The 18,264-nt window shown below is 50.0% G+C and overlaps 1 protein-coding gene across 1 annotated transcript; it reads right to left on the reverse strand.

The window, feature by feature from the left end:
- Window positions 1-140: 140 nt before the first annotated feature.
- NRGN (neurogranin) lies at window positions 141-7,102 on the reverse strand. The gene is made up of 4 exons (XM_040977165.1): window positions 6,947-7,102; window positions 1,568-1,794; window positions 1,329-1,346; window positions 141-947 (listed from the first exon to the last, which is right to left on the reverse strand). Exons 1-2 carry the CDS (start codon window positions 6,959-6,961, stop codon window positions 1,573-1,575), a joined length of 237 nt encoding a protein of 78 aa, XP_040833099.1. The 5' UTR covers window positions 6,962-7,102; the 3' UTR covers window positions 141-947; window positions 1,329-1,346; window positions 1,568-1,572.
- Between the last annotated feature and the right edge of the window lie 11,162 nt (window positions 7,103-18,264).

Raw genomic sequence — 18,264 nt, forward strand, 5'->3', positions numbered from 1 at the left:
GAAGGGGCTCGAGGACCCTGCAGGCAGGAAGCTGGAGAGGTTCTAAACAGGGTTTTCAACACAGCGGCCTCTCAAGATATAGTCAACATGAGACTCCGGTGGCTTTTGTGCACCCCAACTCCCTCCCCTTTGGCATCCTGTGAGCAGTTGGACATTCCTTTTTATTGTTCACATTCCAACCCAGCATGGTCACATGCACACTGGGAGATTAAAAAACCTTCCGGCCATAGCCCCAGAGGTCTGGCAGGGGCGGGGCCGGCAGGGCCAGGGCCACAGAAAACTCCTGCTCCTGAGCCTCCCCCACGGCCAGCCTTTGCATAAAAAGCAAGAAAGCTGGGGAGACTGCTCTCCGCTGGGCGCGCTGGGGAACGGGAAGGGGACTTTACAGGCTGGTGCGGGGTCACTGCGCGGGGCAACCGAAACCATCAGAAGAACCCTCTTCCTCTCCCTCCTGGGCCCACTTCTCAACTTTTGGGGTGGGGTGAGGGCAGTAACCGCAGAAAAACACAGGGCGCCCCCTTCACTGCGCACAGAAAGAAAGGACCTTTTCTTTTTTCAGTTCTTTTTTTTTTTTTTTCCTTTTTTGAAAGTGAGTGTATTTGGGCAACGCTTAGGGCACCCTCCGCGGTGCGCGCGCAGAAAGCACCCCTAAGCCGCGGAGGCAGAGCTGCATGCTGGATGCGGGAGAGAGGTGGGCGAGAAGCACTAAAACAAGGAAATTTGGGAAGCGCAGGGTTTGAGACTTGAGTAGGGAGGAGAGGACCACATTGGACAGGTGAACTAAAATGGCGCAGACTTGGCGACTCTGCGACGGAGCCGGCCTGGGAAAGAGTCTCTGGGACGCAAAGGGGCTCCTGAAGCCGGCGGGTGAGTGGGAGGAGGGGATCACCAAGGCGGCAGGGAAGTCTCGTCACGGCGAAGGGGACGCGGCATCGTCTCGTTGGGAACTGAGAACAGAGAAGGTGTGAGGCACCCTTCTGGAACTTCCTCTCCCCCTCCTGGGGCGAGGAATGCCACTTCTGCGGTCACCCAGAACCCTGCGGTCACCCAGCACGCAGCCGAAATGAGCCCCGGGGCAGGTGCGTGCGCGCCTAGGCCGTGTTCCTAGCCCCCGGCCGAGCTTGCGCAGTCAAATGGAGAGGGTGAGCGTGTGTGAAAGCATCTCTGGGCTGATTCAGGCGTATCGCGTCGCAGCCTCGGGCCTCTCCATTAGAAAACCCAGGTGCAGGTGCATTTCTTTAGCGAGGAGGGGCAAGGCGGGGAAGGGTGGGGTAGGGCTCCCTCCCTCTCAGGGCTCCCACCCCGCCGCTACGGGTCCTATTTATTACCTTCGAAAATGCTCAGTTCTTCGGTCCATCCCAGGGCCAGAAGGGAGGACGAGAAGGGAGACACAGGTGAGCTCTCGGAAAGGCAGCACCGACATCCTCCTCCCACCCCCTCCTCCCGATTTCCAGCCTTCCACCCCAGCTTCCTCCCCTCGTCCCCAGCCTGTCCTTGTGCTCCCCCTGCTCCTGCCGAGGAGCTCTGGAAAAAGAGGTCCCCGGTCCGCGCGTCCTGTCCGCCTCACCTGGCCTAGTCTCCACTGGAGCCGCCGCCCGTGCCTCCCCTGGCGCCCCCGGCTCCACCTGGGCCTCCCGTGCCAGGGCCCTTCCGGCCACGCTCTCCGCTCTTTATCTTCTTCCTCGCCATGTGTCCTCGGAAACTCGCCTGGATTTTGGCAGCGGCCGCGTTGGCACCGGGGTCGTCCAGCGGGATGTCTAGGATGTCGTCGTCTGGTTTGGAACAGGCGCTCTCCTGAAGGGGAAGAGGAGGCGGAGGAGGTTCTTGAGGGGTGACTGAGCAAGACCTGCGGGGGCAGAGTGGGACTAGAGGGTGGGAGAGATGAGGGCAAAAGCAGGCACAGTAAGGGTGTGAAGAGGGCTGGGGTAAGGCAGTGCACTGAGAGAGAGAGAGACAGACAGACAGACAGACACCTCCTGGATAGGGAAAGAGGAAACTCCTCCACCAAGTGTGAGTACTTGAGTGGCCAGCTCAGGAAAGCCCAGGTAGTGAAGCCCATGAGAAAGTCAGGAAGCCCTTCGTGAGTCCAGGGCATTACCACCAGTGCCCAAGTTAGCATAGTGGGTTTTGGAGGTGCAAGGAAGACAGCAGCAGGCATCACAGAATAGCCTAGAGCAGTCGCCCAGCTCTCAGAGGGAGTCTCCAGCCCCCAAGGGCACCTGGATTCTCTGGTCCCTGGTCCAGGAGTGGCTCACAGCTGCAGCGAGAGCCAGGACCCTGCTGCTACTGCAGTGAGTCAGTGGCCTCTCCCCATCTAAGGGCCAGCTGCCCAGACACTGGGTGCCACAGACACTGGGTGCCCACTGATCCCCAGGGAACTCAAACACAGGCAAGAGGAGATGGTCTGGAAGAAGTGACAGAGAAAAGGCTTCACTTCAAAAGCCAAACAAAAACAGCCCCCCCCCGCACCCCCCCACGAGATCAGCAGAACAAGATCAGAAACAGCCTTTCCTAGCCTGGGGATATGGGGAGGGAGAAGGGATTAGCACCGGAGCTATCTTTTAAGCACTCACCCTGTTTCAGGCAGTGTTTTACATGGCATTTCATTGCCTTCACAATAATAAGTGAGGCTGTGAGATAGGGGCTGGGCATTGCTTATCTGAAATGTTTGGGACCAGCAGTATTTTCAATTTCACATCCCCCCCCCCATGCTTTTTAAATAACTCCTATGTAAATGAAACTATTCCAAGCTCTGAAAACCTAAGCCAGAGAGGGCTTTTTTTCTCCTTTGGGATGGATTTTTGGTGAATAAATTCCTGTGTGGTGTGCCTGCATTTTGACTGCAACCTGTCACATGAGGTCAGATATGGAATTTTCCACTTGGGGGTGTTACCTCAGCTCTTCCAAAGTTTTGGACTCCAGAGCATTTTGGATTTTCACACTAGTCATGAGCAATCTGCAGTCTCTGGGGGATGAGGAAGTCAGACCTTTGTATTGCAGAACCTAGCTAGTACCTGCAGCCCTACCTTGCAGAATGAATAAATGCAGTCCAGAAGACGATGATGTTTTCTCTTACAGTGACATCATCTTTTCCCATCTAAGCCCCTTCATTAGAAGAATCAGGATGATGGTGTCAACATTTATGGCTTGTTGGGAAGAATGGTATGCGTAAAGCTTCTGGCACAGTGTAGTTGCTCAGTTAATACTAGTTATCATAAGGGCTGTTTTAAAATAAATAGTAAGTTGATGTGAAATAGTTGTTTTTCTAGGCAAAAAGGAACAGCGACACCTTCCCATGGTTCAGTTCAATGTGTTCAGTGATTCACCCTCACTGCCCCAAAGTAGTTCTCTGTAGGGAACTGGAGGAATCGCAGCGAGGTTCTGGACTCCATTAGGCCCTGGTCAAAAGGGCGCTTCTCCTTTGCCTTGGCCCTCTGGCTCCTGGAAAGTCACTTTTATCTTTTGTTTGAGGACATCATTGCTTTCTCTGTCTTTTTCTTCAAGGATGTGAGATGATCAAGGTCTCACACGGTCATGGTGATTCAGTCCCGCTCTTTCCCCTCCACTGTCTTCAGTTCTCCTAAATGTGAGGCTTCTGTGATCATGGTCCAGGTTTGCCCTAGGGTTAATTCTAGAAACCCTAGCTTTGTTTTATAGAGGATGCCCCTAGTCAAGTTTCCCAAGGCAATGCTCATTTCCTAGGTGCTCCAGATGCCCACTGTCTATGGAAACACGCAAGGAGCAGGTGTGGTTGTGGCCAACGCACTCTTTTCATCTTTTCCAGGTCTAAAGTTCTCCCTGACATCTCATTCCTCAACTAAAATCAGAAACAAGTTCTTTGGGTTCTTTTCATTTTCAGAGCTTAAGCCTTTCTTGGAATAATCTCAAGGAACAAAACGAGCTGCTTCTCAAAAACAACCATAAGAAAACCATTCCCACTCCCACCCTCTCTTCTCTTTGGCCTTGGCAGCTGTGAAGAGGTGGGGCGGTTGGGCGGAGGAAGGGCTATCTTCCCCCAACCATGTTAAGACCAGACCTGCTGTTGCCACCCACCCCAGCTGGATCCAGGCTCAAAACCTGTAACAGCAGGCGAAGCCACCCCCAACAAACTGCTTACCCACGGAATCCATCCCTCTCCCCTCCAGTTGAATTTTCAAGATGGAGCTGCTAGAGGCAGCCTGTCCATAGGGAAAACTGAAGAATGGGGCTCATTGGTAATGATGCCTGGGCTGATAGCTTTCAAAGCCAAGACTTTTGGTGTAGTCCTGAGCTCTGTAGGAACTGCGGGCTCTTCAGAGAGCAATGGCGGTGGACAGCGTGCTAATCCGCCAGGACTCAGTGCTTCGTCTCTGATCATCTCATTGTCTTCAGCCACAAACAAAATGTGACCTAGGTAAACAGTCTTGTTCATTTCTCAAATCCCAATAGCCTGACGGCTGTCCCTGCCTGTGCTTGTGATGTGTCAGGCCCCAGGCTGAGCACTTTGTACATATCACCTCATCTAGTCCCTATTCTACAGGGCAGGAAACAGCCTCGGAGCTGCACAGCATAGCACAGCTCACAGATGGGGAGATAGCATTCAGTGGCCTTTGGCACTGCCTTGGGGCAGGCAATTCCTATTAATTCAACTGGATCAGTTCGACTACTCAAAGCAAAAGAAAGGAACAGGAGCCAGAAACAAAAGTTTCTTTGCTTTTGCATGTTAATCAAATGCAGAAAAGACATATACACGTATGGCTATGTAAATCAGCAACTGGAACATTTGACTCAATAGCTTTGTCTCTTAAAAACAAAGCAAATCTGTTTTTTATCTGAGCCTCCTTTGCAAGAAGATAGAGGAAATAAGGGCAGAACTTGGATCTCCCCAGACTCCAGGTGGAGTGGGTCATTAAAGACTTCACCAGAATGAATGATAGAAAGATACATCCCCAGCTCTACTCCCAGCTGGGAGGCCGGTCCCTCCCTCCCTCCCCAGAATGGAGAACTGTCCATCCTGGGCACCCCCACCTTTGCCACCCCCTTTTCCCTCTTCATGGACTCTTGCACAGCTGGCTCACAGTGCTATGTCACAGTGCTGGTGCTTGGGCTCCGTGCACAGCTGCCCTGGAGGAGTTACCCTGGCGACTTGGACCAGCTGGATATTTGTGTGTCTGCCTCTTCCATACCTTCTGGGTGGGCAGCTCTACTGTTTTTAGCAGACTCCATGTCTGTCACTCCCTCAGTGTGGCTGCCTGGATGTCACAGGCCCCCACCTGGGCTGTCCAGGGCTACAGGTGAGATGACTCCAGCAGCTACCAGAGGACAGCGGGTGCAGCTCTTGCCTGGCTTCTTGATGTCCTCATCTCTTTCCACAGCACTGCTGCCTGCTTCCCCTGTCATTTGATTCCTTCTCGGCTCTTCGGTCCTCAGATGCCCCTCCCACCAGCTGCCTACCTCAGAGCCCACCAGGCTTTCAGGTTCTTTGCTTTATACAACATGGCTGGGGGTGAGGGCTCCTCCCCAGTGCAACTCAGACATTATCACCAAGGGCCCATCTGTCCCTTCACAAACCCAACATTTGCTTACTGAGACCAACAAGCAGAGGGCAAAGCCGAGAAGGGGCTACAATATCCTGGTGTGCTCCTGGAGGCAGGAGCACAGCCAAAGGCTCTTTTTCATACTTCCCTTTAGTCTCTCCATTCTGAATGAGTTCAGGCCTTTTATAATAGGAGGAAAGCAGCAGAGATTTGCAATACAGCTATCCAAACCAGGGCTGGGCTTGGAGTCCTGCTTCACACTTAGAAAATCACTTAGTTGTGCTAGAGCTTGTTTGCACATCTGTGAAATAATACTTACCTCATGGGGTTGTTGCAATGCTTAAATATAAAATGCCAGGTACACGGTCGGCATTTACCAAGTGGCAACTATTACTGATGCTTATCAGTTAAAATCACCACCACCACCTGCCCCTCAGTCTTGGGTCTTGGCATCCAGGTACCAGGAGGGCATTTCGCCTCTTGCAGGGCTCTCCTTTCCTTCCAAACCTCAGGTTTCTTTTCTTTCTTTTCTCTTCTTTCCTTTCTTTCTTTCTTTCTTTCTTTCTTTCTTTCTTTCTTTCTTTCTTTCTTTCTTTCTTTCTTTCTTTCTTTCTTTCTTTCTTTCTTAGTTAATGGGATGGAGCGAAAGGGAAACTGCAAGGTCAGGGACTTCTTGAATCATTAGTTGGGCTGAGTGGATGAGAATGCAAGGACTTAGAAGCAGTCTATAAAGACTTGAAGGCTACCAACAAAGTCACGGAAAAAACAAATGGTGTTCTAGACGGAGCCGGGCCACCTTCTCCTGGCATTTGCCTTGTGGGCGCTGACGAATCGCCAACATTTCTTTCCCTCGCCTATAGGGCTCTCTCGCGGTCACTTCACCCAGCCCCCTCCAAAGCCAGAGAAGGCGTTGGGGGCCGGGCCAACCCCTCCCCCAGAACCAAACAGACCAGAGGCTGGGCTGCTTACCAACACTACAAAACCAGCCAACAAGAACCCAAGATCGCAGTCTGCGTGGAGCTTGGGGGTGCTTGGGGGCTCGACGGAAGGTCGTGAGGATCAACCTGTCTGTCTACCGACAGGGGAGAGATTGGGGGCCGGGGCAAAGGAGTCGCTAACCCTTGCCAAAGCGGCAGTTTCCAGGGTTTCACTGGGAGTGTGGAGGTAGGGGCCCCTCTTCCCCTGGTCCAACTGCAGCTCCTCTGCATCAGAGCCCAGCTTAGCTCACGGTCGCACCTGGAACGCCTGGCGGACCCATGCCCGGACGCCCCCGCCGAGTCGCGGAGCACCTTCTCTAGGGCTCCCAAGTCAGGCGAACGCTTTCCACCGCCCACCACCCACGTCCCATCAGGTGCCCTTTTGCTCCTAGATCTTCCCCACCCACTGCCATCCCTCCCTAGCCCTCCTTGCCCCCAGACCCTCTCACTTACAGTGCAGCAGTCCATGCCGGTGTTTGGGGGGGGGTCCTTGGCTGGGGCGCAGGGCGGGGGTGGGGGAGTCTGTGTGGTGCCGGGTGGGGGCTCTGGGCAGTCGGGCGCCCGCCGACCCGCGCGGAACCTGCGGCTCTCCGGGTCGGGTCCTGTCTCCCGCGCTCCGCTCAGCTCGCGAATGTAACCTGAGCCCCGCGGCCGGCTGGCCAATCAGGAGACGCCCTGGGCAGGGTAGGCGGGGAGAAACGGAGGGAGGACCACTCCCTTCCTCGGCTCCCTGCGCCGCACTCGGCTCCTGCTCCAACCCTCCACCCACACACTTCCATCCATTCCTCCTACACTCCCCATCCTCCCCAGCCCGGTCCCCTTGCCTGCTTAGCGGCAGACCGCCAGGCAGATGCATGCAGGAGTAGGCAGAAGGAGGCCCCCGACATTCCGGGCACACTCACATTTAGGCGCAGCAGCTCCTGTACGCAACTCCTGCTCGCACTTCCATAACCTTGATGGGGTCCCAAACATGGCTTCCTCCAACTTCCCACCCCTTCCGTCAAAGAATGGTGGAACTGTGGGTGCTCAGCGCCGTGCTGGACGCACTTCGACACACAAGCTCGCAAACCCTACGTGTCCATATGCGATATTCTCCAGGCTCACTAGCAGTACCTTTCTTCCCATACACAGACACTGCAGATCTGCCAAAAGAGCCGTTCAGACAGCCGGTGTCATGGGCGTGTCTGGGGGTCAGTTACCCTGCCCATCTCTCCATGCATCTGTCCATCTGTGCATTATCTGTCTGTCCATATATCCATCTATACATCACCTGTCTACCTATCCGTCTACGTATCTGTGCACTTACCCATGTGTCTGGCTATTTATCTATCATCTCTCACTCCCTGAATATGTAATTTATTTATCCATCTTCTGTTTATTTCTGTGACCTGCTCTGAATAAAATCATCTGTGCACAACACAATTTTGTTTATATAGAATTCATTCCTACAGATCTGAGGGAACAACCTCCACGCCTCACCCCTTTGTTAAGAGACTGCTTATCTCCACGATCTACTGCTTCAGAGTAAGACCCAAACTGCCCCTCCCACTCCTTCTGCTCTTGGGAAAAGAAAAATTACTCAGAGTCCTAGTAGTTTAGGGCATTGTCAGTAGTAAATGGCCCCTTGGCCCCGGATGAGGAAAGCTGCGGGCTGTTGGAGAAGCTGGGAAAGGGAGATAAGGAAGGGGTAGCCAGGAGGGGCAGTAGGCCGCGTTGTGGCTGCCCGTTTACTCCAGCTTGTTAGAGGGCCAGAGCTGGCCTTGGGCGTCCACTGTCTCACAACACTAGAATGAAGGTCCTTCTGGCCCAAGGTGCCAGAGGCCAGAAGTAGGGAAGGAGGGCTGAGCAAAGCAGGGGAAAATGCTCTCTTGGCCCTAACTAGGACCCAGGACGGTAACCCAGAACTGCAGTGAATACACAGCCAACCGTAAGCGTGGCTCAGCTGTTGCATGCCACTCCCCCTTCCCCCAGTGGCCCAGCAGCTTTCCTTGCCAGTGCAAGATGGCTTCTGGGGAAATGCCAGTGTCCATCAGGATGGGGAAAATGTTGGCCAGCTTGGGGCCCTGAGCTGAGTTGGATACTGCTGGGATTCCAGGGCTTGGGGTGTAGTGGTGTCTCTCCCAGCATGCTTGCGACCCACCTACCCTTGCCACAGAAAATCTGTTCACCAATCTGTCTCTGGCACATCCTCCATTCTCCCCCTACCCCCACCCCACCACCAAATGCAGGATGTCCTGGGGACCAGGCCATTGCCTTAAGGGTGGGCCAACCTGGGAGGCCTTTCCTTGTGAACTCTGCCACCCCAGGACGTCATGTCCAGAATGCAGAGGGGAGAGAAAGGGCGGTGTTGGGCAGTAGAGTGGATTCAGGCCTGGACTCGCTGCTTTTTCCCTTCCTGAATTAGAGCGGAGGAATTCAGGATTTGGTGAGTTTTCAGTCAAGTCTCTCAAGTTGCTAGGCAACATCCCTTTGCAGCCTGCTCTGCCTCTGGGCCCTTCTTCCTGCTGGTCAGAGCCTATGGTGGGGGGATGTGGTATCTTTATAACCTGCCTCCCCAAAATCCCACACAGGTGGCACAGCCTTTCCCTCATCCTGAACAACGCCTTGATGTGGGGGTGAGGGTTATCTGTGAGCCCTGGCCTGCCCAGGAAGAAGCAGAGACTGCTACTGTCAGTACCACCCGCAAAACAACGCTTTCAGCCACAGCCCACTTGAGACGCCTACGCGCAGAACTGGCCACAGCAGCGCTTGCCCTGGGGGATGGGCAGGCTCTGAGGTGAGGAAGGAGACTAAGGCAGAGGCTGGAATGAGCAGACAGACACCAGCTCAGATGCCAGAGGCAGGAGCAGTCGCTCAGAGGGCCCCCTATAGGTGACACACACGGCGTGGGTGGCAGACATGACACACACTGACCACATGCAGAGACACACACACCTGGAATAGGCTGCCGCCACCGCAGTCCCACTGCACGCACTCACCCCAGGGAGAGGTCCTTGCCTTGCACTGGGCAGGGGAGTTTGCTGGTAGGATGGCTGCTGTGACTCCTTCAGCCTATGATTGTTTCCTGAGAGTATTTAGAAAGGTAACAGGTGTAATATGGGATGCCGGGATCTGGCTCTGCAGAGTGGTGCAAGGTGATGTTCCCATGGTGGCCCGGCTGGCCTGGGGTCTGGATGCCACAGGTCGACTTCTGTAGTTTTACCTGTTAGCCGGCTGGACTTGGCCTCTGTAGGAGTTTTTCTTGATGTTCAGTTTAAACTCTCCTCCATGCTTGCCATTCAAAGATAAGGGCTGAAAGCCTGTCCAGGAGCTGAGCTCCAGAGAACTGGGGTTAAAACAGGCTGCTGGAGCTTGCCAATGCAGATGGCTGCAGCCAGCAGGAAGGGTAGTGGTAGATGGGTCAGGAAGAAAGGCCAAGGTAGGCGGACAAGGGATAGTTACACAAAAGAGAGCATAAAGGGTGGGTTTGTGGGAAGCTGCTGTGTTTCTATATGGATCTTACTTGGGGCAGATGAGGCAGGTTGGGAAAAGTCTGGTCCTAGTACCAGAGAGGAAAGCTAACACAAATGACAATCTGCTCACCAATGCGTGTGGCCTCCCCTCCTCAGAGAGGGCACTTTGTGAATGTGACATCTCTGCTCAAGTCCACAGAGGGACTCCTAAAAGGAGGGAGATGTGAACAAGTAGGAGGCCTGTGCGTTTATCACAGCTGATCTGGGGGCTTCTTAGGTCAGGAGCTTACCCATCAGAGTGGAAGGGAGTAGGGGTAGCAGGAAATTCAGTTGTCTCTGCAAATATTTCAGCTTTTGCTGTAGTAGTATTTTTAGCAATCTGGTTGGCAGAGGAGGAGCTTGAGTACATTTTTAAAGGGGCCTCTGCCAGACTGGAGGCCTTTTTCCACCCTCACCCAACATGTCAGCAGGAAAAAGGGAGAAAGCAGGGGGCTCCAGGGCTGGGTTATATCCAAATTTGAAAATCAGGTTGGTGGGGCCTTTGGTGAGCAATATGTCATCTTCATCCATAGTCCTTCCCAGTTAGCATCAGCAGGTGGTGTTATCAATGGCAGCGTTGTCAAGAGCAAATCCTCGAGCCTCTACACCGCGCAGGGTGCTGCTAGGAACACAGCACAGAAGGCTTCATTTCATAAACTGATGGACTGCCCATGGATTCAGCCAATGGCAGGCTGGAAATATTTGGGGAAAATGTTGTCTGTATTAGTACTGTGGCATAGGGTGGAGGGCAGAAAAAATTGGACAACTCTCCCAGCCAAGCTTTGGCAGAAAGTTTCTGGGCAAGTGGAGACTCTAAGGTAGACTATGTCAGCCAATGAACTTTGGAAGGACTTCCTCAACCTTGGAGCAATGAAATCAGTAGTAGCTCAGAATTATGGAAACCACTTAAGTAGTATCCTTAGAAGATGCTCCACATCAGAGACCCTGGAATGATGTTGGGTAGCCATGTCTCATCCAGGGCTGCTGATGGGGTCAGGCTGCTGGAAGCAGCACTCTCCCCTTCTCTCCTTCCTTCCCCCAGATACAGGAAGAAAAAAAATGGAAGCAATTGTTTCATCCACTTTCCTCTGTTCCTTGGCCCTTCCCACTCTGATTGGTGGTTCATGTGGACATGCACCTTTCTCATTTATGCAAGCATCATCAAAATAAAATAAATTCCTTAAAAATAAACAAAACATCAAAAATATTGTTTGTACTGAACATGGCCACACTCTTCTCCCTTTATTCCCTAAACAACCTAGAACCTCAGCTATTTACATAGGATTTACATTGTATTAAACATCTAGGAATGGTTTGATGTGCATAGGATATATGTATAACTTACTATACAAATATAGTGCCATTTAATATAAAGGACATGAGCATCAGCAGATTGTTGTGTCTGTAGAGGGTTCTGGAATCAATCCCTTGTGGGTAGGAGGCATGGCTGCCCGATAATGCAGGGCAAAGAAGCAACACTGTCAAGGGAGTATGAGGCTAACTCTGAATAGCGCTTCACAAAGAGCTTGCAGCATTTGTTATTTCATGTCATGCCTTTGAGGACTATGTATAGAGGCATTGCTTTATTTTCTGTTTGATTTTTTAAATTCGTTTGCTTATTTGTTAGGTAGAGTCACTTAGAGAGTTAAAGTGGATGTGTGTGTGTGTGTGTAAGAGAGAGAGAGAGAGAGAGAGAGAGAGAGAGAGAGAGAGAGAGAGTACTCTCTATTGGTTCATGCCCCAAATAGTCACAAAATCCAGGTCTAAGCCAGGAATTCCATCCAGGTCTCCCATCAGGTTACAGGGGCCCAAGTACTTGTCCCTCTTCTACTGCCTTCCAAGGAATATTAATAGGTAGCTGGATTGAAGTGAAGCAGATGAGGCTCCAACCAGTCACCTGCCAAATCACAGGTGTCAATTTCACCCACTGTGTAACAATGCTACCTTGGCGTCAGTATTTTTAATTCAGGAGTAACCTTAGGCCCAGCAAGATTAGATGCTCACTGACTTGTTAGACCTCTAATGAAATGCAGAGCTAGGTCTAAGATACAAGGGTTCTGACTTTGAATTTTGTGTTTTCATCTATATGCTCCTAGCAGTTGGAATCAGATAAAATCTTCTTTTCCTATACTGCACAGTATGATGCAAAAATGTTTATATGTGTGTGTGAAATAAAGCATGAAAGTTGCCAAATGAGTTATGGAGATTGCAAATATTATGGGATGTGAGATGTGGTGAAAATTAATGGGAATTTGGACAGTCAAGAAAGGTGTCGTGGATGAGGATGGCTACTTCAAAGAATAGAACTCAAGTGAATGATGGAGTCCAGAACGAAATGGGGTGGACAGAAGGATGCTTGAGGAAGGTGCAAATGTTGCAACTTACACAACGTGTTTACACAACGTGTCAGATTTTGTATCATCACAGTCCAGAAGGGACACAAGATAGCTATCCTGACTCCTTCCTCACACACAAGAATGTGTGTCAAAAGCTTTGACTGGCTCTGTGGTGACATCCTGTAGCTGCACATGTCCTTGAAGCACACGCTGAATGGTGCTCATTCCGACTGGGCAGGCTTGCTATTCCTACAGCTCCAACACACACTGGTCCCTGCTCGTGCTCATGTACAGAGTGTCTGCTTTCTGGATCCCCGCCCCATTTTTTTCTGGATCTTATTTTAAGTCCTGGATGTTTTTGTTCCTTGTTACTATATTGTCCCAAGGATCTGCTTGTACTATACTGCTCACTCCCTTCCTCAGCCTGCTCTCCCTCTTCTCCTTTTCAGTAAAATCTTCTGATGGCTGGGAGTGTGCACCTGCTAGGCCTACACATCCTTTCTGAAACATTTAACTAATATAACTGTTTTAATAACTAGGCAAATATCATTCTAATAACATTTGAAGGGCATACCCTAGAATAGATCCAATAGTAACCACTTCAGTCGGGTTCAGAAAAATTCCTGTTTTAACTGATTTTTAGAAAAAGCCTCCTAAGTGGTATAATTCTTATTTGTAATCCCCTTAAGAACTTCTCTTTCTTTCCTGGTTCAGCTGGACAGCCGGATAACAGAAATTCCTGGTTCAGCCAGCAGTGTGGGCCTGGTGACCTGTATGAAACTCCCACAGAAGTGGGAGGCTTACCCAGAGGACGGAAACTCTCTTAAAATCATCCAGTGAGCATGTGCTCAGTATCCCAGAAGCTCACGTTTCTCCAAGCTGATGCTTTCTGATCTGGGACCACTGACTATGGCTATGTCATTCATTTAATATTATGTGTTTATTGCCCTATGTTGATACTTTCACTTAAGATTTATTTTCTGGGGCCTGGCAGCGTGGTCTAGTGGCTAAAAGTCCTCGCCTTGAATGCACCGGAATCCCATATGGGTGCTGGTTCTAATCCTGGCAGCTCCACTTTCCATCCAGCTCCCTGCTTGTGGCCTGGGAAAGCAGTTGATGACAGCCCAAGGTTTTGGGACCCTGCACCAGTGTGGGATACGTGGAAGAAGCTCCTGGCTCCTGGCTTCGGATCGGCATAGCATCGGCCATTGCGCTCACTTGGGAAGAGAATCATCGGACGGAAGATCTTCCTCTCTGTTTCTCCTCCTCCTCTCTGTATATCTGACTTTGTAGTAAAAATAATAAATAAATTTTTAAAATAAAAGATTTATTTTCTATTTTAGAAAAACAAACATCTGCGGAAACAAAGAGTAGTATGTAATGCACTCCACTGTACTTATCAACAACATTCAATAATTTCAAGTCCTAGCCAAAATTAATCTTTAAACCTTGTGATTCAATTATTATCATTTAATTCGTGAATGTTTAGATACATGTCTGTGAAACTTTCTATCTACTTCCTTTTAAGGCATATGCTCTTTAGGCTGTAGGTTCGGTAGGGGAACTGGTTAGATTATGGAAATTCAAGGTACAACATGGTGACATCTGCTAGGAGAGTAATCTTTAGCATGTTCAAAACACACACACATCCCCAAAATGATAATTCTGTGAATATTTTAATCTTATTGTGATAATCATTTCATAATGCATATATTTATCAAGTTATGTACCTTAAGTATATACATTTTCTTATAAAAATGTAAAAATAGCATAAAGAAAGATCGGAGAAGGTTGTTATAGCAGCATAGCAGGCTAATTTTTCACCCTGTTATGCTGGCATCCTATATGGGTACCGGTTTGTGTCCTGGTAGCTCCACTTCCAACCCAGCTTTTTGCAAATGGTTTGGGAAAGCAGCACGTGATGACCCAAGTCCTTGGACCTCTGCACCTGCATAGGATACTGGGAAGAAGCTATTGGCTCCCAGCTTTAGATCAACTGAGCTCTGGCCACTGTGACCATTTGGGGAGTATACTGGTGGATGGAAGACCCTCTCTCTCTTTAAAATCTGCTTTTCAAATAAAAACAAATAAATCTTTAAAATGAGGAAAGGGATTTGAACTGTTTTTTTCCTTTTAAAAATATTTATTCTTATTTGAAAGTCAGAGTTACAAAGAGAGAGGGGGAGATAGAGAGAAAGAAGTCTTCCATCTGCTTGCTCACTCTCTAAATAGCCACAATGAGTGGCTTTGAGCTAGTCCAGAACCAAGAACAAAGAGCCAGGAACTCCGTCCAGGTCTTCCATCCTGCTGGCAGGGGCCCGAGTACCTGAGTCATGTTCTGCTGCTTTTTCAGGTATGTTAGCAGCATCCTGTATCATAAATAGGATAAGCAGGGCTTGAACAAATTCTCCAATCTGGAATACCAGCCATGCAAGTGGTGGCTTAATCCAGTGTACCGTAATGTCAGCCCCTGGAACTGTTTTCTTTACTGCTGTAGCCTTAGCTATGCAGAATGTCTGGGACATACTGGATACTGAATACAAACATTCTGAATGATTGAATGAGGAAGGGAGAGAATGAACGAATGCATGTTGAGAGGAGGCAGAGAGGAAAGATGAGAATGCACTGTATGGCCAGGCATGACCCATTTATAGGAGTTGTGATGCTGATAGCAGCTCAGGTATAGCTTCTATTAGCGGTCCCGGTATGGCTTCCACAAGAACTTAGAAGGTGATCCTCATTAGGGAAGCACCTGTTCACGTCTCTGAGATTCAGTGCCAGGGCTTCCATTCTGAGGAGCTGATCACAGACTTACTCCTTGGACTTTCACACAGAGGTGACCCTTTTGTGGAGACAGGATGGCAGACAGAGCAGGCCTGTGAAGCTGGGGAAGAGCCACGCTGGACCAACTTTCCTCGTTGACTCTATTTTCACCTTATGATTCCCTTTGTTCAGCTTGCTTAAGTATTTCCATTTTGTATTGGTTGTGCAAGGAGACATTCTAGGGACACTTACATACTTTGTTTGGGGCCAGAAAGCCCAAGGTAGGACATTTTTATGGCATCAATTCCTAGAATGGTATTGCAGAAGAAAACTAGTTCTCAAATCTTGTGTTCTTTTGTGTCCTGCCCCACTTGGAGGTCCTTTTTTAAAATTTATTTACTTTTAATTTATTATTTATTATTTTATTTTGATAATGTTTACATAGTTGCTTAGGGCACAAAGGGTCAAAAACTTATTTTATGTTTATTGGAAAGGCAGATATACAGAGAGGAAGATTCTCCTGTCCCTTGATTCTCTCCCGATGAGGCCACAATGGCCAAAGCCGAGCCGATTCAGAGCCAGGAGCCAGGAGCCTCTTCCTCTGGGTCTCCCATGTGTGTGCAGGATCCCACGGCTTTGGGCCAATCTTGACTGCTTTTCCAGGCCACAAACAGGGAGCTGTATTGAAAGCGGGACTGGTGAGATTAGAACCAGTGCCCACATGGCATCCTCGCACGTAGAAGGTGAGGAGGACTTTAACGGCTAGACTACCATTTTGGACACCGAGATCCTTTTTTTTTTTTTACCAGGTTTTAATTTTTATTTTAAAATGAGGGGCATTTCTTTTGCTGGTTGAACTGTCATCGTTGATTGCAACCCTTCTGAATAAAGTCCACATGCTAATCACTTCTGCCTGCCATACATAGCCAGCAGCCTGCTAGGTGGAAGACCAGGGTGTCATTCCCAGTCGTAAGGAACCAAGGATCAAACACCTGTCATTTTCTTTGTATGTTACTATTTATTTGTTTTTTCATTTGAGGGGCAGAGAGATAGCGGGCATTCCCAGTCACTGGCTCACTTCCTAAATGTGTGTGTTTTGTCTCTGTGTCTTCTTTTACTTAGTGAACTATTGGGCCAAAGCTGATGACAGGAACTCAATCCAGGACTTCCCTACAGGTGACAGGAACCTAACCACTTGAACATCACTGCTGCCTCCCTGGGAATAATACATTGACAGGAAGCTGGAGTAAGGAGCAAGAGTCAGATGCTGAACCCACTCATGCCAATCAAGGAAGCCAGCATCCCATTTGTTCAGTTAAGTGTTTGCCCCTATCATTTCCTTTTTTTCCCCAAGTGTTATTTATTTTTATGTTTTTAATTTTATTTTTAACCTGAAAGGGATTCATGCCTATGTGGGCCTCTTATTAGAGTGGGGAGGGTCAGCTATGGAGAAAGGCGGGTGGCACACATGTTTTAGTCTTGTTTTTTCTCCTGTGTCCACAGGGAAGGAAGAGGAGAGGGCTGCTCCTTACTGTCAAACCATATCAGCACCTAGGGATGAGGCATGGTCATTTGATGATGCACTAGAGATCTCAATGTGGGGAAGAATATTCCGAGGGGTTACTTGAGTGGTTTTGATATGTCTGAGAAGTTGTTGGTCATGGATCCAGTGTTGAGAAAATCTTTCCAAGGTCTGTTGGTTGACAATGTTTACATTAGTGCACCCACAGGCCCAAGAACAGGTGCAAAGTTTGGCCAGGAGAATTGTTCAACCTGTTCTGCTTTCCATTCTCTGACAAGGCAGTTGACATCACCTGCTGGCCTAGATGAGTTGGCCATCATGTCTGCTGTGTGCATCTGGACATGCTGTCCACTGCACAGACAGGAATCAGCAACTGAGGAGGTCCAGTCCCAATATATATGCACTACAAGGTTGGCTCCTCACATATCCTAAGATTTTCCCTGTGGTCAGAGTCTGAGTCCAGTGGTCTAGTTGGGGACTCCACCAAGAAACCCTGCCTATGGTGACCTCAGATTTGACTCTTGTGTGTGTCAAGCAGTGTGGGGTCAAGTTTGGTCTTTACCTTCAGCAGCCAATGCACATACCAATGGATGCAACTTGGTCAGTTCTGCTTCAGCTCCACATCACACATGAACTAACAGGTACTGTGGCCCAACCCAGCCTCCTTGCGACAGAGCTGGTGCTCATGCACACCAGCAGGTGCCTTAGCCTAATCAAGGTGACTCCCAATAACCTCCATAACTCCCTTTGTCCTGGTTTTTGTCTCTGTTGTGACCTAACCAACCCAAGCCCACATCTCATTTGGCTCTCATACACACACACGGGTGCGGTGGCTTAGCTCAGCCCAACCCACACTAGATCCATCCCTCATGTATGCCAACAGGTGCTACCACCTTGTCCAGTCTGGCCTGTCCCATAGGCCTAGTCTTGTGCTTCCAGCTATAGGTACAGATAAGCAGGGGAGTGCTCACAGTTACTATGTTAACCATGTTCGCACCTGCCAGGGGGTGCTGCGGTCCAACCTGACATGACTCACCCTGTCCTGGCACTTACTAGCTGATGCTGCTGCCTAGTTTGGCTGGCCCACATCCATTGTGGCTTTCATATACACCGGTAGGTGCAGCAACCTAGTCCAGCCTAGTTCAGCCCCAGACGGTTCCATCCCTGGTCCTAGCTCTATTGCTCACCAGTGGAAGCAGCAGCCTAGCAAGGGAGTCCCTAGAGTTCTTCTACAGGTTTGCTCTAAGTCCTGGATCCTGTGAGTGCCAGAGGTGCTATGACCCAGTCAGAGATGGCTCGCATCTAGTCTTATCATTTGCCAGCAGACGCTACAGCCTAGCTTAGCCTGGCCTGCCCTCAGTCCTAGCTCTTTCTGGTGGTGCAGTAGCCTAGCCCAGCCCAGCCCAGCCTACCACCAGTTCTCATGTGAACTGACAAGTGTTGCAGCCAAACCAGCCTGGCCTGTACCCTGTCCTGGCTCTCATTTTTGCTAGTGTGTGCTGTAGACTGACCCTGCCAAGCCTGCCCCCAGACACAGCTCACCTATGTGCCAACAGGTACTGTGGGCCAGCCTGATTTAGCCTTCTCTAAGCCCCAGATCTCATGCTCACCAGCAGGAGCTGTGCCTGATAGGGCAGTTCCCCAAGTTCCCCTACCAGG

Source organism: Ochotona curzoniae, unplaced genomic scaffold, assembly GCF_017591425.1.
Source record: "Ochotona curzoniae isolate NIBS_2020 unplaced genomic scaffold, NIBS_Ocur_1.0 contig_2723, whole genome shotgun sequence".
NCBI lineage: Eukaryota > Metazoa > Chordata > Mammalia > Lagomorpha > Ochotonidae > Ochotona > Ochotona curzoniae.